Below are 21,077 nucleotides of genomic sequence, written 5' to 3'. Positions count from 1 at the left end.
GATTTTCACAATCACCAGTGCACAAAGACTCTTCCTGCTTCTACTTATCAGGCCTCACAAAAAGAATCAGAAATTAAAATGCTAGGGACCAGAATCATAATCAGTTTCTTTTATGGCATAGTATGTTTTCAGAATACTCATCCTCCTGAAAGGCAATAAAAAGATTTTTCCCTTTGTCATAAGGGCACTGTCATATGACCTGACTTCTTTAGAGGTTGATTAATGTGGAAGGCTGAAGATGATTTGGAGACATTTAACAGTTGACTCCATTATATGTATGTCAACTGGGACATGCTTCAGCATTTCTCACTTAACATGCACATTCTACAGCACTAAAAAACAGTCAGCATGTTGACCCTGCTGCTGGTTCTGGAAATTATATTAAGTTGGGATTTTTGAACCTCTACTGTTCTGATTTTTTTTTCTATATTCATTGATCTGTGCTAGTTTTGGCATGGATACAGTTGATTTTTCTTCATAGTAAATATTATGGGGCTATGTTTTGGATTTATGGTGGAAACAGTGTTGATAGTAAAATTTGTTTTCATTACTGCTGAGCAGCACTTACAAGGAACCGAGGCCTTTTCTGCTCCTCATACCATCCCACCAGCAAGGAGATGGGATACACAAGAAGCTGGGAGAGGACACAGCCAGGACAGGTGACCCCAGCTGACCACAGGCTATTTCAGACCACATGGAATCATGCTTAGTATATAAAGCTGGGGGAAGAAGAAGGATTACCACTCAAAGCATTTATTTGAAGAAGTTGTTGAATGTTTTGATCAGGGAAAGAATGTAATATACTCCAGCACTTACTAATTAACTTTTATTAATTGTAATATGTAGATGGACTGTCTGTTCCAGGCTCCAAGGAACAGTCTCATATTTCTCAAAGGCATCATTTCTGCAGCTCACCAGAAAGTATTTTTTAACAGTTTCAGGTAGAAGCCAGTGGAATGCAAGACAACTTAGAAGATCATTTAATTTACCCTAAAACAATTAAGCAAGGTACATGCCAAACTTGTGCAAAGAATAAACCCAGAACTTACCAGATTAGTTGTAGAAAAGCCAGGGGTACTTAAGCTTCGTTGACAGAACTGTGCAAAGCCTGGTTGGAGAGTAAACTGCTTTCTTATTTCTGCAGACGAGTGCCTTTAATTAAGCAGAGAAAAATCCTTATAATTACAATTATCCCTTTACAAATTCCAAATGCCAGCATTTAGCTGATTTAGTCTCCAGTCTTGGTGTTTAGAAATATACATTTATATTGGTCTAGGCTCCTCTTGGTTTGTAGTTGATGCCAATCTCATAAAACATTTGCCATCCTATATAACTAATATTCTGTCACTCTTCCAACAGATTTTTATCATTATTTTGCAGCCCTCAAAACTGGAAAATGCTATGCAAGAAAGAATAACCTTGGCCTTGGTGTGACAGCAACCTTCATAGCAATACTTGCATATTCACTTCTGCAAAGCAAAAATACATTAATAAAGCAGAGAAAGAAAAATGAACACATAAGCAAGGGATGAACATCACATTGGTCAAGGGATAAAAACAGGACCACTCACTCAACAGCATAAGCCCAGACTTACACTACTAATGCAATTTGCTGTAAAAAGCCCAAGGCAAGCCAAAGAAGGAATTAAAAATCTGCCTAGTGTATCAGCTAAACATTTGAGGAAAAAACTTCTAAGGTGCTAAGTAAGTGAAGTAGAGAGACCCCAGGACTGAATTCTTCAGAAATCCCAGGGTGGTAATGTACACAGTCTGAAAATATAGCAGAGTACCATAGTGATTTTTCATGGAGACTAATCAATTAATATTTAATACAATTTAGAGTTATCAGTTTAAGAATAATCAGCCATGAAATGTAACAAAACACTTACACTATATTTCACCTTAAGGATTCAGGATAAGACTTTTAAAACAAGATGCAGTTAAGCAGGTTCCAAGCAAAAATTAATAGCTTGCAGCCCACCAGGGCAGTCAAATGGGAAAAAGTAAAACACAGGGGTAAGAAGATACTCCCTTCCATAGGAGATTCTTCCAACTTCAGCAAGCATTAATAGGCATCTTAGAATTACTAGATGCCACGCAACAGTTTTGCCTGTAGTTTTCTCCTTTGTGGCTTCTTGACTCCTATGACTACTGTATTTATTCTGTGACACTACAGCTTTTTTGAGTATGACGAAACCTGAATGTCACTTAATACATTTCTGTTGACATGAAGCAACAGGCACCTGACAAAGGAATTCAAAGTATTAGAGGTATTAGGCCTGATTTAGAAAATAAAAATTGCATAAATTAGATGTTTTTAGGTCAAAAGGCCATGACAGGTGTGAGTGTAATGCTGCTGCAATTTGAAGTCAGCAGCAATTGCAGACAGAACAAATCCATTTGGAAGAGGATTTCCTACTTATCAGTGGTATCCCAAAACTCAAAGCCAAGACCTTTTAAAGGTTATTCAATGATTACATAATCAAGAAGCTATGTAGGGAAAGTGATGAAGTCTGTGCCTTCTGTAGATTATATTTGACATATTTTAGAAAGAAAATCTTCTTGTATATCAGGGTTATTGTTACTCAGTTTCCCACTACAAATAATCTCTGATAACATACAAAACTCAAATTATTCAAAATTATTATTTTACTGCAAACTGAGTCCATTTCTTCCCTATGCCAAAGTATCTGTTACTGATGGAAAGAGTAGAGGTAGCAGCAGATGTAGACTGTTGTAGTCCATAGCAGAGGTTGCTGCTAAACAATGATTAAAGACATCTTTAGATTATATCCAATATGAGGTTATCAGATGCTTCAAAGAGGAAATTATATGAATTTTCAGTACAAGAGGAAGCACACATATGTATGAGGGGCCAAATTTGCTGTCTAGTAAAAGCCAGGGCAAATGTAGCTAATTGAGAGCAAATACAGTTCTCAAGAGCACTGTCATCACTTTTAGTTCCAGTGTCTCACCAATAGAAAGAACTTGAAAACGGAATCAGTCAAATGGATGACAAACCTTCCGATGTGTAATGGCACCTTTCAGATAAGAATACTTCATTTGACTGACTTCACAGTTTTGCAATGACTAAAGGAAGAAAGTACAGAAAGAATAAGAGAAGACAGCAAGATTTGTTTGAACCAATTCAGAAATGATTGCCTAGATTTGCTAGGATTAGATAAAGGAAAGTCCCAATTGCTAAAAGAACCAAAAGCACCAGTTAATCACACCAACATGGAGGAAAGGTGGGTGTAACAGTCAGGGATCTGCATGGAAACTTTTGAAAACTTGTGGAACTGTGGAAACAGAGGTCCTACTAGATGGCTCTCTGATAGTGCCAGAATGGCCATTGTCTGTGACATGCCTGTTTCCCTGATCAAAGAGCTGCCTTGGGCGCTACTGATAGGAAAATTGTAGTTCACAGTCATTTAGTGCATGTCATGTCTTAGCTTTCATGAAGGCTGCAGTCCATCTATACCTGACTATACTTTCACCCTCCTTGTCTGTACAAAAGACCTGTCTGATTCTGAGGAGAGCTTTACAGTCATACTTGACAGCAACAATGGTCTATCTATGTGTTAAAAAAGAAGGAAAGATGGCAAGTGGTTAAGGATAAATGCAAAGCAGTCACTGAAAAAGATGAGAAAAAGTTCTGTGGTTTCCATTCACTTGAAGCAAGGGGACCATGAAATTGGACTTAACTTCAAAATGTACATCACATTAGACATGCCTGTTTATTAATAGTCTGATGATTAATAGTCTGATGAATAGTCTGATGTATGGTGGGCAACTAGAAGATACGGACTGCAGTAAATTCTGGTCCAAAAAGTTTCACAATTATTGGTATATTATTGGCAATTATTAGGAGATGATGAACAGACAATATGGATTTATCTAAGGGCAGTCACATAAAACCAATCTAATGCTCTTCTGAGATAGTTTAACTGGCCCAGTGAGGCTCTTGATACTGTCCCTCATGACATTCCTATAGGCAGAGAGAGTGGCTGGATGGAATCATCACAGCTGATTCCAAAAAGAGCTCACAGCTGGTTATTAAAACATATTCAAGGCATAGTCATCATTGGTTCAAAAGATGATTGCAAGGAAATTTTACTATGAGAAGCAATTTATTTTTTCCTCAATCTAACTCCAGTCCATACTTTATTTTACAACATGGATGATGATATAGGTAACATAGGACTAAAATCTGGGGATCACATCAACCCAGGAGGAATTTTGTGAGTATTTTAGAAACAGTCTGAAATCAGCACAGCTAGAATCAATAAAAATGAATGTAAACCTCTAAACATAGGAAGAAAAAAAGCCAACAGCAGAAATACAAAAAGTGAAATTAACTGTGGAAAAAAATAGTCACATCACAGAAGAAACATTAAGAGAGTATACTGGGACACTTACCAATGCAACTACCACAGTGAAGAGAAACTGATGCTATTTCTGACTTCTATAGAAGTAAATGAGACATACTTGGGCTGATGTACACACTTATAACAACACAGAGTAAGATGGAATCAATTTTAAAAGGCTTCAAAAGAGAGCAGTCAGAAGGCTAAAAATTTTGGCGAGGATGACCCAGGAGAAAAAACCAATTGTGTCACAAAAAGGGAGACGGACAGGAGACAGCAGTTGTCCTTGACTATGTAGAAGATAGCAATAAGTAAAGAAAATGGTGAACAGTCCATGTCTGTAGAGGGAGGAAGAATAAGTAATGTGCTTAAATTGAAACAAGAAAGTTCAAGTAAAGTATTTGGAAGGAAGTTCTCACTGGAACAGCAGCAGAACACTAAAAGTTGCCTGAGGAAGCTGGCTGGTGGTGTGGCCAAGCCATTCTCCATTATATTTGGAAAGTCCTGGTGGTCAGGTAAAATCCTGGTTGACTGAAAAAGGAAAACATTGCTCTCATTTTTAAAAAGGGAAGAAAGAAGGAACACAAAGGCAACTACAGACTGGTGAGCCTCACCTCTGTGCGTGGGGGATCATGGGACAGATCCTCATAGAAGCAATGTTAAGGCACATGGAGGTGATCCAAGGCAGTCAGCACGGCTTTACTAAGGACAAATTTTGCCTGACCAGCCTGGTGGCCTGTACGAGGTCTGCAAAGGTCAACAACAAAAGACTTACTGATGTCGTGTACCTAGGTTTCTGTGACATTATCCCACGTGACAGCTTACCTCCAAATTGGAGAGGCATGGCTATGATGGATTTACTATTTAGCTGGATTTACTATTTAGCTGGATGAATACAGCCTATGAGCTGCTGTCAATGGCTCTTGTGAACCCTCCAGATGGAGGCTGGTGAGGAGTGGTATTCATCAGGGCTCTGTCTGGGGACTGGTGGTCTTCTGTATCTTCACCAGTGACATTTACAGTGACACCGAGTGCACCCTCAGCAGGTTTGCAGATGACACAAAGCTGAGCAGTACAGGTAACACAACAGATGGAAAGGATGCCATCCAGAGGAACCTGGACAAACTTAAGCAGTGGGTCTATGGGAATCTCTTGAGGTTCAACAAGTCCAAGTGTGATGTGCTTTCCCTGGGCAAGGGCAGTCCCAGGTATGAGTACAGACTGGGAGAAGAACTCCTTGAGAGCAGCTCTGTGGAGAAGGGCCTGGGGGCTCTCCTGGATGAAAAGCTGGACATGACCCAGCAGTGTGTGATCACAGCATAAAAACTCAACTGCATCCTGGGCTGCATCCAAAGAACTGTGGCCTGGAGGAAGGCTGAGGAAGGGGGATTTGGCCTCTCTGTTCTTCTCTTCTGCAACCTGCCTGGGGTACTGAGTCCAGGTCTGGGGTCCTCAGGACACTATAAACATGGACCTGTTGTAGCAGGTCCAAAGGAGAATCATAAGGATCAGAGGACTGCAGGATCTCTCCTGCAAAGGCTGAGAGACCTGGAGTTGTTCTCTGGGGGGGGGGCCTCATCACAACCTTTTGCTACCTAAATGGAACATGTCAAAAAGAAGGAGTGTGACTTTTTCTACAGGCAAATAATGATATGACAAAGGGGCAACAGTTGTTAACTTAGAGAGGAGAGATTTAGATTAGATCTTAGACAAATTCTTTACAGAGAGGGTGGTGAGGTACTGGAACAGGTTGCCCAGAGAAGCTGTGGATGCCCTGAACTTGGAAGTGCTCAAGGATATGTTGGATGGGGCTTTGAGCAACCTTGCCTATTGAAAGGCGTCCCTGCCCATAAAAGGAACAGTTAGATCTAGCTGACCTTCACAATACTTGCTGGCTCAAACCACTCTGTGATTCTAAGCAGCCATCTCATGATTGCCTAGTGTGAAGAGCCCATTTGCAATGTCCCTGAACTACCTGGAAAACAGCATCTGGGCAACTGCAACACATCCAAAGACCAGTGGGACTCAGCAGTGTTAATAGCTCTATGGATCATATATTGGTACTGCTCCTTTTCACTAGCTGAAAAAAAAGTGAAGACTTTTCCACAAAGGTCACTGCTAAATTCAGTTTGCCAATATGCATATAGAAAGATACTGTAAACCTGTACAAAGTTGACAGATGACAGCATACTAAGGATTTTCTGGATTTTAGGTCCTTGGCTGAACCACAGCATCAGAGCAAAAAAACATAAATCGGAACTAGTTTTTCCACTCTGTGATGTCTTGGGCCCTGAATGATGATGGCATACAATCATACAATCTGGTACAATTCTTGAAAAAGCTAGAATTCACCAGACTTCCTGATCGACCCAGACAGGACTGGAGGATAGCCAAATAAAAACAACCAACCAAAACAAAACCCAAACCCCAAACTGGTGCTTTTCAATATCAATTTCACCAGTGTCTGTCCCACACTGTAATTTCTAGTAAACAGCTGAGACATAGTCTGTATTTCACAAATACTCTCCAAAGCAAAGCACTCAGTTTGCATAATATATTAACAGTGTAACCAAAGTTACAGACTACACCTGGAGGTTCTTAAAATTAAATTAATATTGGAGGTCAAATTCTGGAATGTTTCTCAGGACAGAGCTCCTTGAAGGATTGTAAGCTTGGAGATTTGGGTTATTAGTTGGGCCCAGATGAGGTATCAGGAAAGGAAAAAGAGCCATTTATTTTCTTCCTCTAACATATGTGAGATCTATGGCTGAACACTGCTGGTTCTATAATTAAAACTATATGAATGCTTATAATGCATAAAGCAGGTTTTGCAGTTTCACTGTAAATTCTGCATGTCATATTTCAATGACATATATCTTTGAAATATGTAATTTAAAAGCAGGCACAATAGGTTTTTTTTTAGTATGTATATAATATGAAAATTCAAACAGAGAAAAACAAATTAAAAATAAAAGTGAAAGAGGACAGCATTAAAGATCACCTATTAACTGAAAATCAGAAACTTTATAAGAAAATATTTGATTTTAAAAGTACGTTTCACATGTCTACTGGATGAAGTTCTCCGAAGTTACTTACTATTAGAGGGGAGGCAGAAAGAGTAATCCTTAACAACCTCACAATCCCTTCCAGCAGACTGAAGTTGTCTTCTGCAAGAGCCGCATACGCAATTAGACAGCAAGGAAATATGAAAATAAATAAATAAATAGAAAGTAAAAGAACTATCTCCAAAGACAGACACATTCATACTAAAATGTACACAGTTGGCAGAATCATTAAAAAAAAAAAAAAAAAGAAAAAAAAAAAGAGAAAACGTTTACTTAACAGGTAAAATACTCAGTCTTCGTTATCCTGAAGAGTAATCCCTTTCATCTGACATTGACAAAGAAAATTCATGACCAGTTTTTGTTCTTTGCTGAGCCTATGATGAAACTTCTCTAGTTACAACTGAAAACAAACAACTAAAAAGCTCTGGAAGAGAAAAATGTTACAATTACCTATCGCTCTCTTTCACTCCCACATGCAAACACACACAAAGTTTTGGGCAATGATCCAGGTCTTTAACTAGCAAATATGGGAATCTCACTTAGATCTCCTGTTCTTACTGCCAGTAGCACTGCCTGTTTTTCTTCTAAGTTTCTAATTAGTCCTTAAGGCACCAGAGCTCCACTGTGTTAGTCACTGTTTACAGCAGTGGTCGATCTGAACTGCTGCTGCTTCCTTGTTGGCTCAGGTAGGCTGTACACCCTCTGGCATACACCCACTTTGGGGTCTACCACATTAAGACTCTATATCAGCTAAAGCAATAAAGATCCTATTCATGATGGTTGGAATTTTACAACAATCTTCTTACAAGGGATGGTGTGGGAAGAAAGAAAAAAATCTAGAAGAGGAAACTGTTGACTTAATTATGCTGTCAGCTTGTTACAAAGTAAAATGGGCATGAGCTCAATTTTTATTTCTTTCCCAGGTCATGGATGATATTTATTCAGAGAAGATTTTTCACTGCCTTTCTGTTTTGCTGCTTCTCCCTCGGGAAGACACATGAACACTGACAAAAATAATTTTCTAATCCTGGCCATGAAAAGAAACCAAAAACCTATGATTTGCTCCTGATGAACAATGTTTTTATGCAGTTTTTAAGTACTGCATGGATAACAGGAATAGCTATAAAATAACATTTGAGAAGACAATGTGCATACATTGTTGACTGGTTGGATCTTGCAGTGAAAGTCGTTTTAGGTGTGATAGTTTAGTGGTACCTCCTGGAAAGCAGAAAGTATCAATGTCATCTGCCATCCTATTATAGACTTAGACTGGTTGTGATAGTTTATATATGCAATAGAAAATTTGTAATTAATATCTCATATGATGCTAATTACTGATGCCAACAAAAGATAAATATGTGTGTAAAAACCATAATTCTTATGTTGTGTCCATTGACTTAATATCCACCAGCACACAGCAGTATGTACACAAAGCTTTCATTCTGAACGGATTAATCTCAGTTTATCTAAGGACAATTTTCTGTGTTTGGCTCAGGAGCCTCTCTGCTTGAAAAGCACTAAAGCTTGCATTGGTGCTTTATTATTTTCTGTTAACTGAGATGTCTGAAGACACACTTTTTTAACTAATATGCCTCTACAGCCCCCAGGAGACACACAGTCCTATATTCCATTGCAAAATTGTTGTTATGGCATAGCTTTCTTTCTTTTTTTTTTTTTTTTTTTTTTTCCTAAACTGCTTTAAAGTATTCCAAAAGCTTACATTATTTACAATAAAAATGATAATGGCAATTTCAAGGTCAGTAATGATTGCATGTGCTACCCTCTCCTTATACTGTGAGTTGAAAGCAATAGAATAATGTTAGTTTACTCATGTAGATTTTTGTTTTGTCTGCACTGTTCCTGCAATTCATAACAAAGTGATTATGAAATAAGTGCAAAGACTTATATTCCAGCTAATGTGTATTATCTGAGTATCTAAAAGGCTTTGCTAAGAAAATGCTACTGTAATACTGATAATTTTGTAAATCTCATACCAAGTTTAGTAGTTCTTGTGCTTTGTGTTCACTTTTTTACTAAGAAACAATTATTGATACTAAGTGGAAAAAGTCAGACATTTGCAACTATAATAAATAATATTAAAATAAAGACTATGTACATGTTATTCAAGGGAATTTTTTTTCTTTTTGTTCCTATAGGGTTGTTTTTATTTTCTTTATCAAGGTCAAAGTTTGTATTTTTATCAACCAGCACAAAACGTTGCTGTCAACTTCAAATAAATTAATAATATAATCATAAAAGGGTCTTTAATACTGAGTACAGGAAAGGCCAGAGGAGGAAATAAGGCAAATGGGACAGAACTGGAAAAATAATTTGTGTTAATCTTTTGAGCCCTCATTTCCTAAGAACACAGATTTGTGGAGCTTCAGTGTGACTTTTCTGATATGGGAAAAATATGAGACATTTTTTCCCAGTCACTTCTTAGAGCAACATTTTTTTTTTTTAGACTAAGTTGAACTAGAGAAAGTAGGATCGTTTACTAAAATACCTAAAAAAAAAAAAAATTGGCCCACTTTCAAGCACATAAAGGGGTACTGCTATTTCTAGAACAGAAAATTTTGATTCAACTTCAGCAGGAGCCAAAGTAATATCTAAGATACATTTGAAAGCTGGATCTTTTGCTCACGCTCTTAAAAATAAGATTGTTCACAGGATTTGGCAAATATTAAAAGCTATTGTTAAAAATAATATATTTTTGTATCTGCTGGTTGTCTTTACATGTACAAATTTTCTTATTACACACTGTTACAAACATATATGAATTATGCAATACATTTTACATCATAAGTTACAAACTAAAATACCTGGAAAATTTCAAGCTGGAGAACTATTACATTTTACTCAATGTTCTAAATATGACATCTTGATACTATTATCTTTGTAAGGCTCAGATTATGTAACAACTGAAATAATGTATGCTTTTATCTAACTCAGTTTGCTTGACTTTAGGGAAAAATACTAATATTGAGTCTAGGTGACTCCCTTATAAAAGATCTCCATTATTACCAAGGCTCAGAAAACTGTGATTCATCATGTGCAAGTATAATTCTACAAAACTCATGAGGAACTCATAGGGACTTTTTGTGTGAACTTGATCCAAGAGCTGCTTAAGCCTGGGCCTATTTTTCTGTAATTGCATTTACGATGGCAAACTTTTAGTGTTAATTGTTTTACACTAAGAACACATTCACAGAATACACTTTTTCCTACTATTACAGACAACAGTAAAGTCTGGTATGGGTTTCTCAAATCAAATTTAAAAATAGTCAAGTCAGAATAAGAAAAAAGGACAACCATATAGACTTTTGCTCATTAACTGTAATTTTTAATGACCATAAAACCTGAAAATTGTAGAAGGTATAAAATAATTTTCATGCTGGTTTTCACTTCATGTTTGAAAATGACAACAATGAATAAGAAATATTCACACACAGGACTTGGTGGACCTAAAAATGTTTCTTATTTGCATCTACATTTTACCTTGGTAAGCTTAGGATTTCCTTGACTATATACATATAAAAAAAGGAACCTCATCATAAATTGCAGGCTAGGCTTCACCATGCACATATATGTCTGAAGTCTTGAGGGACATAAGATCTTAAAAATAATGTTAAAATGCTGTCCTGAGCTTTTCTTCTCAGAGCTCAAAGTCTCTTTCAAATTCAGAAGTCATTTCCCAGAGAAAAAGCAAAAATCCCACTACTCTAATCATGTAACAGGGATTATGACACCTGAATTCAGTGATTGTACGGATATGTAAGTACTGTATAATACTATGCTTAAGCAACTATAACAGAAAATAGATGGCTATATTTTAAACCCTATTTGAGTATCAAGGCTGCAGTTAGAGAGCTTCCTAGCTGTCAATAACATCTGTCTCAACTGTAACAACAGCATTCTGCTTGCATGACCAACTGTTCTCTAAAGACACAGTTTCTACAGCTGCCTACCAGCTGATAAAGTGTACCCTTGTATTATGGAGTCTATCTTTCCTGCACTTGTAATTTTTCACAGAGATATGGCTGGGTGGACCTGTGTTTGTCATCAACCTCCTACTTAACTGGCTACTATCACCTTCATTGTATGGCAGGCGATGACTCCAGAAAGGGTAATCAATAAAAACCAAAAGCAAGTTACTATGAATAACCAAAGGCACCAGTACCCTCTGAGAAGTAGTTATGAGGACATTTTCTTGCTATTTCTTCTCTACTTCCTAAAAGTTACATATATTTTAGGCATGATGTGTTGCAATTTTTGCAGAGTATGCCAGAGGAAAGGGCTTTTAGTCTTTGTGATGGACACTATGATACCAAATGTAGTAAAGGCATGATCCTGGATAATCTTGCCTTTAAAAAATGAGGAGATGCTTACAGGAAATTTAAACAAAAATATAAATTATTACCCTATGGCACAATCTAGACCTATGCTGCTGCTTTTTTCTTCAGCTTACTCCCTTAACTGATTTACAATCCGCTTTTGCTAGTTTACGTCTCTCCCTTATAGTGGAGGAGTACTTGTAAAAATGTTCCAGAATATGACACACAGGTCAATATACCTAGACGAAGTGCCATCTGAGGCTTTGAATAACTATTTAGTTGTTCACATGCAGTGAGCACTTGTAACTGATAGAACAGGGATGAAACCATGGTATTGAGTCCTTTTTATCTTTTCTGCTCCCTCAAACTGCCCGGATTTCAAGCAGTGGGAAGGAGGGAGGTAAAGCATCTATGTGTAGAGGCTGCAGTGGGGACTGGTCTTTATGAGTAGTATATGAAGTTGTGGAGCACCCTGTCTTCTTTCCCCTCTCTTCACCTGCTTTAAGTACATGTACAGTCTATTCCTTATGCTGTATACAAATCCAGAAGACACAAAGATAATGATGCCACAAGCTAGGAAAAACCAGCTTGGAGTAAAGAGATGGGGTTCTTCATTTGTCTACAAGAACAATGTCTAAAGCTGGTGAAGTATAAGTTGGATGAAAAGACAGTGAGTTGGAATGAAAACTTCCTGAACAGTTGGTGATGATCAGTGGCAAGAAGTCTAGGTGGAGGGGATAAAATAGCAGTAAAACTCAAGGGTCAATACTTGATCCAATCCTGATTAACATCTTCATTAATGATATGGATGACAGGGCAGAGCATACCCTCAGCAAGTTTACTCATGACACAGAAGTGGGAGGACAGTGCAGCATTACCTTCTTGATGCACCAGAAGGTCATGCTGCCATTCAGAGAGAACTCAATGGGCTCAAGAAAAGGACTGATGGAAACCTTATGAAGTTCAAAAAGTGCAAAGCCCTGCACCTGGATTGTCTTCATGCTTGGAAGCATTGTCTTCATGCTGGAAGGCACTTAGCTGGAAAGCAGCTTTGCAGGAAAACATCAGAGGTCCTAGAGGACCATGACTACATTGGTTCTAGGAGACTGAGAATTCCACAAAGTTGAACACAAGCCAGCAATATGCTCTGGTTGCATAAAAAGCCAGATGTTATGCCAGGGTGTGCTGGGCAGAGTACTGCCAGTGGGTTGAAGTATCTGATCCTTGCCCTCTGCTCGATGCTGGTGAGACATACCTAAATTCTCTGCCCAAGACTGGGCTCCTCAGTACAAGAGAGACATGGATATATTGGAGAGACACTAGCCAAGGGTGAATAAGGTGACGAAGAAACCACAGTGTCTCTCCAGTGGGGAAAGACTGAGACAGATGAGACTGTTCAGAGAAGGGAAGGCTTGGGAGAATCTTAAAAATTTATACAAATATCTAAAGGGACAGAGTAAAGAAGACAGAGCTAAGCTTTTCTTAGTGGTTCTCAGTAACAGCACTAGGGGCAATGGGCCTGCCCTGAAACTTGGGAGATTCTATGTGAAACATTTTTTTTCCCATGAGGGTGACTGAGCTCTGGCAGGTTGCTCAAAGAAACTGTGGAATCTGCCCCCTTGGAGGCCTTCAAAATCCAGCTGGATATGATCATATGCAGCTAGGTCTAAATGGCCCTGCTTGAACAGAAGAGCTGAACAAGATAACCTCTCCAACCTCAACTATTGTGTGACTTTGTGAAAGAATTGAGGACATACTTTGGTCAGTTTATAATCTATCCCTGCAAACCAGAAATGGAAGATAAATGCTGTGGACAATTGGAAGGAAACACATGTTGTAGTCAGCTGAAAAAATGGAAAAAATTGAATGAAAGATGAAAAAAATATAGTGATACTACTGTATACTCCAGTATATATTTCCTATAGCCAGATTAAAGATTTGCAAACAAAACAAGTATCCAGGAACAGTGCTAGTCTGCCTTACTTCAGTGCCTGGCAAGATCATGCAAAAGATTCTCCTGAAAGCTATAATGAAGCACATGGATGATTAAAGACAGCCAACATGACTTCACCTAGGGCAGGTTGTGCTGTACTCATCTAGAGGCCTTCTACAATGGAGTGACTGCATTAGTGGACATGAAAAGAGCAACTGGTGTTACCCACCTGAATTTCTGTATGGTGACCCACAACTCTCTTACTCTCAATTGGAAGACATGTATTTAATGGATGGACTCATAGCTGGAAAAGGAACCAGCTTGATAGCTTTCTTTCTTGATCTCCAGTGAATGTGCAATGTCCAGAGAACAGAAATAAGTAATAAGAGCTGTTCCTCAAGGGTAAGTAAGTGGAGGGAGCAACTCTATTTAATAACTTCATTAATGACATACATGGTGGGACTGAGTGCACCATCAAGCTGAGTAGTTCACTTGATTCACTTGATGGAAGGGATCAGTCCAGAGGGAAGGGACCCTGACAGGTTTAGAAGGCTCATATGAACCTGACGAAGTTCAAAAAGGCCAAGCACAAGGCATTGAACATGTTCAGGGCAACCATCAAGACCTGTACAGATTGAGAGATGAATTAATTGAGAATAGTTGTCCAGAGAAGAAATTGAGGGTACTGATGAATGAAAAGCTGGAATGCATGCTTAAGGCCCAGAGAGCTACACGTGTCCTGGGCTGCATCCAGAGCAGGGTGGGCAGCAGGGCCAGGGAGGGGATTCTGCCCCTCTGTTCTGCTCTGCTGAGAGCCCACCTGCAGTGCTGCATCAGCTCTGGGGTCCCAGCATGGGAAGGAAACAGATCCCTTGGACTGAGTCCAGAGGAGAGCTGCAGCACCTCTCCTGTGGAGTTGGACAGCCTGGAGAAGTTGGATTTTTTCAGCCTGGAGCAGAGGAGGCACTGGGAAGACCCAGTATCAGCCTTCCAGTACCTAAAGGGGACCTGCAGGAACTATAAGGAGGGACTTTTTTAAAGAGCCTGTAGTGACAGTGCAAGGGAGAAAGTGATTCATCTCACTTTAAAATGAAAGAGGATAGTTAAGGTTAGATATTAAGAATAAATTTTTTACTGTGAAGGTGGTGACACATTGGAACAATTTGTATAGAGAAACTGTGGATGCCCCATCACTGGAAATGTTCAAGGCCAGGTTTGTTGGGGCTCTGAAGAACCTGACTTGGTGAAAGATATCTCTACGAATAACAGGGGGTTTGGAACTACATGATCATTATAGGTACTCTCCAATGCAAACTTTTTTAGGGATCTAAGATGCAAACTCGATCTGTATGTGAACCCGTGCATGTGAACCCCATGTAATTGTCCCAGGTATTTAAAAGCATAATCTCATTTATTTTTGTGGACCTCATAGAAAAATGCCCATTTACTATAAATTGTTATCTTACATTGCTATACCTAACATATGAAATACATTAATCTTACTTTTTTCTCTTTAATCTGTTACATTTACTATTCTCTGTACCAAGTACAAAACCACTACCATTTCACACATGTATACACTAGATTTTATATTTAATGCATAAACTTATTGTACGTACAAAAGACTGAGGTCCTCTCTGGAGCCTCTTTTATATATTTAGAGTTTGAAAAGAAAAAATTATAAAAATAAATAGCTTAGTGTATACAATGGAGTCTGGTCAATTCTTTTAAGTAGTTAACATCTTACTATATCCATATAACAATGATTTTATTGAAATTCAATCCAAAGATGATAGTCTCAGTCCCATGAAAGGGTTGCATTGAACAGCAACCGACTATCAGAGTATGCAGGAAATGAAGACAATTTTTTCACTGTGAAAAAAAAAAAAATTTGACTCTCCCACAACAGCTGTTGTCATTTAAATTCTCATGGATCTTCAGACCTGACACTGTACAAATTACAATTAAAGCTGATAGTTTCATTTCAGGTAAGAAAAAAATAAAAATGTAAAATAGAATTTCAGATACAAGTGGAGAATTTCATATAAGTATAACTTTTAATGTAAACTTCTAAAAGATCGAAATCTTTAGTTGTTTCCTTCAATATTGGTATCAAATGTTTCCTTTAATATTGATAATGTTTGTTATTCCTTAATATAAGTCTATATATGTAAACACATCCTTAAGTACACATATTAAAACTAGAACAGGAAAAGCTAAGTTTGTTGTGCAACTGGGCCATTTCAGGGACAAGGAAATGAAATTACAGAAATGAATGTTGAAAATTTCTTATGTAATACTTGTGAAATTCAGACAACAGATGTCTGTGGAGACAGTTGAGGAGTATGCCTATTTAGAGGGTTTTTAATTGCAAGAGAAAAATCATTGAAAGTTAGGTGATATGGGACCTGTACTGCTGTTCTTCATAACCTTCTGATTTGTAATTGTGTGTTGAAATGTTTTGAATGTAGAGCACTGGTCACCAGTGCCCCAGCTAAGTGCTTGAAGCACAATTTTCTTCACTTGAAGTAAAAACAAACAATTTCTACTGCAAGACCTAGGTGAAAGATAAGACAGCAAATTACACTAGCTAAAAATAATAAAACCAGAATATTTCTTTTGTCAATATTGTGTTTATCCTAACACACTGCCATGACAAACTGATTAAAATTCAGTTTTTGAGGTCTCTCAAACCTACATTGCTCAGCTGGTACATATTAGAGCCCACATCTCTAGCCATGGTGAGTTGATGATCTAGCAAGGATGATAATAGCTTTTTGTGTCCCATGCTGATTTCTAGCTGCCTGACTTGACAGACACTAAAAGTTTGTTCCTTCACTTCTACATAGGAGTGAACATCATTATTCATAAAACCTATCCTATTAGTGCAGAAGGAACTACTTACATACATGCATTAAAACCATATGTGCAAGTCTTTGCAGGATTAAAAAAAGGCAGGAAGCAACAGGTTGGGGCAAAAGACACGAGATGGGTGGAAGGAAGAATAAAGAGATAGGAAAACACAGTTATGTGGGTAGATTGCATACAAGAGTTTGAAGGCATTTGAAGACCTGTTTTTAAAGTTTGACCTAGCTTTAAGCAAATATGTTGCTTGTCATGTAATAGCTGTTCCTCAAACATCTGCAACCACAGTGCTCATGAAGTTGGACTAAATTTAAATCGTAATGAGACCACTAAGACATTTTGTATCATGTTATTGCTGATTTTTGACAGAAAGATTTCATAGGTTGGTCAAATATATGTCATGGCTCACCAAACACACCAGGGTACACCTTATGTTAGTAGCAGGTAGGTGGCTGAAGTTTAGGCAGAATAGAACCTAAAATTCTGCTGGTCCTCATAAAAACAGTATATAACTTACATAAATCACTGGTAAAAGAAATAGTGAACAAAAAACCATGCAAATTTGTAGTGAATACAAAGTAATTATAGAGTCAATGTACTAACTCCTAAAAATGTTGCCTTGTCAGTAATGTTCAACTTTCAATATGAATTACATTTTGAAGAAATCACAAACTCTGAAAAGAAAGAAAAATATTTTACAGCTGTAAATTACTCTTTTGTGTACAGTCAAGAAACCTAACACACTAACGTATTACTCCTCTGATTTTTAAAATTACTTCAAAAAATCCAAACTACCACATTAAAAATGCTTCTTGCAAAGATCTATCGCTCTCCTGTCAACAGTAGAAACTGCATTGGAGTAATGTAAAAATGTCCTGCTGCTTTTGAAGAAAGAGAAACAAAATATCTTTCTAAAAAAATATCTACTATACTGATAAAAGAGAATAAAGCATAAGTGTAGAAGATAATATCCATGTTCAAAAAATAAAAGGGCATGCTCTTAAATTGGAATAATATTCAGAATATTCTTATATTTCAACATTTAACTTGCTATGAAAAATACTATTTCACAATTGATTAAAAAATATAAAAATTATAGCTAATTTAATTTTACAACAGTTCCTACTAAAAATCTTCTGTGAATCTTTATTAAATGAAGCTGAACTAGTTGTTATGATTCTGCTACTTTGTAAGGCTTTAGTCATAGAGATGAAGAGTGACCATCACCAAAGCTAGGAAAAGCTGCCAAAAAGCTGACCCTAAAAATAGGAAGAAAGAAAATAAACTCTGTAAACATCAGCTAGTTATGATTTCTGTTCAAGCAAGTCTCCAAAGGATCAGAAATTGTGGCCTGCTCCTCTCATGAGCTGCTCATCTGATGGCTTCTAAATATGATGCCTCACTCTTGTGATTATTCCACCATAAATTTAAAATAAATTCCCAAAGGATACAGAAATGTATGCTGATGCATATTCTGCCATGAGAAAGGCACATCATAGAGGAGCTAATTTTATCCTCCCTGACTGTAAACCCCATGTCTTCCAACAAATTGCTGAGGAGGTGGAGTTTCTCTGCATACTTTTCTCTCTGGCACAGAGACTTATCCTCAGTTTATATTACCATTATGCTATTTGTTCTTTTATGTGTCAGCAATCTCAGGTACCTGTTACTTACATCAACACCCTGGAAACAGTTTTTGTCTCAGATGACAAGACTCTTATAAAGGAGGCCTGTTTTTTTCTTTAACCTAACAATATGAAAATAATTGTCTTGGTTTCTTACTGCCACCACAGAGCACAGACAAACTGAGAGTCAGGACTTCCCTGGGAAAAGACACCAAAGTCTATCAGGCAGCAAGTTTAGCCTCAAAAGTATGGTGTTCCAACAGCCAGACTCTAATGTATTTGTTTGAGGAAGAAAATGTGGGCAGTAGATATATTTTCAGTCATAGGGGGACTTTTCAAAGATGAAAGAATGAAAAAAAAAATTCCCAGGGATGTATACCATTGCTGTATTGATGCCCTACATTAACTCATTTGCCAGGAGTGCTAATTTAGAGGGATCAGGTAATTTTGCCACTTCTTGTGAGGGGGAACCCAAATCCCCGACCCATCGCCAGCGAGCAGCCCCTCCAAAGAACTCGGAACTTCTTCGAACAGAACAGATAGGGAACGAACTCCTGGGGTGAGACTGGTCAACACCTTCCTGCCAGAGGACACGGACCCACAGCCGGCTTCGTCGGAGTACCCTTCATCAAAGCAAACCTTACAGCAGAAGTGCAGCCAGGTCCGCAGCTCCCGCAGCCCGGGGAAGGCTGGCCAGCCCGGCTCGCCCGGCTATCTGGAGCTGTCAGACGGCTCCCCGCCCCGGGGGTCTCCGGGGGAGGAGCCGTCCCGCCCTGCTCTCGCCGCCCGCCTGTCTCGGCCAGCTGCGACTGGCGAGGGGTATTTGCCGGATGCGAGGAAAGCCGCTTACCTGTTGATTTTCAGGGCGAACGCCCTCCTGTCTGCGCCAGGTAACGTCGCCATGCGGGCGAGCAGCCGTGGGTGTCGGCTGCCGACCGGGACCGAGACTGGCTGTGCGCACGAAGGGCGGCTTTAGTTCATTTATTTGTTTTTCTTAATTGCGTGCTCCGGGCTAAAAACCCGACGATCCACTGACAGTTCTGGGTGGCAACTTCCGCATTTTACCTTCCTCACTAGAATTGGCCGGAGTGGGAGGGATCTGCCCTCCTGCACAGCAGACTGCTGTGGCTCCCACCGCCCGCAGCGTCCAGCCCGGCGTCCCGGGAGTCCTGCGCCTTCCCGGCGGCTTCAACCAGCTGTCCGCCTCGGCCAGGGCGCCCACAGGTGCTGGGGGAGAGCGGGAATTCCTCTCCCTCTTTTATAGAGGCTAACCCCGAGCCCTCCGGGGGCATTTTGGAGGGAAACAGCGGGGAAGGCAAACGCTTAGGCACGGACAGGAACGGAAGGCACCGTGTACATCTGAGCACGCATAGTTGCGGAATCCACGCGCATCCCTCACGGCCCTTTTTCTTTTGGAAACTGCAGTACGAGTGTCAGACACCTCCGCCCCAGCACACCCACACGCGTGCACACCCGCCGGGGGTCAAGCGCTGCTCTGCGGGGCGGGCGAAGAAGCGGCGCGCACTGCTGCGCTGGCCATGGCCGGGGCCGAGCATCCAACCCATCCTGCCGGGGAGCAGGCAGGGCCGCCGGGCCGGGACACGCAGGATCGGAGCAGGCCGGACTAGGGCTGCTCGGAGCAGGGCAGAACCGCGCCCACTGCCCCTCAGGGATCAGAGATAGACAGGGAGCTTCCTTCGGCCCCAGTAGTGCATAGGTGGAGCTGTTTGGGTAAGTAGGGACAGCAAGTTGTGAAAGGTCAATCCTTTACCTGGGACAATATTTTGCCAGCACACCTGTGCGCCCAGTATCTTTGTTTCTCTTACATCTAAACAGTGTGTGTAAGAAAAACTCACAGGTAACAAAACCAGATATCAGCTCAGCTTGGCACAAAGCTTGGCACTGCTGTTCTATTCACCAGTACCTACCGCTCAGCTTTCTAAAAAGGCCATTTTAATTATCTTGTGTTTGTGTTATGAAATTATGTTTCCTGTCTGGTATTTTTCTTTTTTCCTTGATGTAGTTTTCATTGCTGCTGCAGATAAGGAGAACTCACCCTTCCTTTGAAAGGGGAAACAAAAGCCAAACATGGTTTCTACAGATGAATTTTGAGGTAGTAGATACAGTTCAGTTTTAGATTGTCTTGTTTTTATTAAACCTGTGCTTTGATGGCAACAACATTAGGATTCACCTATTGAAGGCAGTCATAGCTTATCTCTCCATTCCTAGTAATGTGGAGGGAGTCTAGAGGAAAAAAGTGGGATATGAGGCATGGAACAGGAGATTGTCAAACAGCAAGGGCCTAAAATGTTCTACTAACAATTTTCTTTTTCTCTGTAGGATTCACCATTCTTTAGAGTACTGTTAAGTATGCATGGTCTCAAATATGAATGTTAATCTCTAGGTTAACCTCTGGCTAAGGGCACCTAGGGAAATGTTGAAATGCCAAAGAGGTTTAAGAAAAAGAAAACAGAGGTAAATAAAAAATCAAAAATTGAAACAAATATGGGTATGTTTTAGGGGAAAAAAACCCACAAGGATCTACAGCAGAACAAGATCTCAAATAGTTCAGAGAAACTTAGGAGTCAAAATATTAAAATCTATTATTAATAGGATGTTGTTACCTAACAAATATTTGCTTTGGGAATAATAAATTGGACACTTTATTTCTTGGAACTTACCCACCACACCCATCCTGTCTTTACCTCACCAAGATAAAGCTAAAGCCACTTACCTACACGTAACTCAAACTTTATTATCACTTAATTACAAATCACTGATATCTAGCTGTAGTTCAACATGTATTGGTGACAAGAAAAACTTTTGAATGCCGTAGATACTGGGTCTGGCAAGACACTACCTCATTGAAGCTACAAAAGAGTGCAGGC

At 39.3% G+C, this 21,077-nt stretch overlaps 1 protein-coding gene across 1 annotated transcript in view; it reads right to left on the bottom strand.

The window, feature by feature from the left end:
- The window catches only part of DOCK8 (dedicator of cytokinesis 8), an 87,194-nt gene extending 67,966 nt beyond the window's left edge, over positions 1 to 19,228 (bottom strand). Inside the window, 2 exon segments of the mRNA XM_077790211.1 lie at positions 1,050 to 1,152; positions 19,040 to 19,228. Of these exon segments, the coding sequence (XP_077646337.1) occupies positions 1,050 to 1,152; positions 19,040 to 19,092 (156 nt within the window). The 5' untranslated portion in view covers positions 19,093 to 19,228.
- Positions 19,229 to 21,077: the final 1,849 nt, after the last annotated feature.

Source organism: Lonchura striata, chromosome Z (genome assembly GCF_046129695.1).
Source record: "Lonchura striata isolate bLonStr1 chromosome Z, bLonStr1.mat, whole genome shotgun sequence".
In the NCBI taxonomy this organism is placed as follows: Eukaryota; Metazoa; Chordata; class Aves; order Passeriformes; family Estrildidae; genus Lonchura; species Lonchura striata.
The sequence above is the reverse complement of the archived record's forward strand: the minus strand, read 5'-3'. Positions and strand labels throughout refer to the sequence as shown.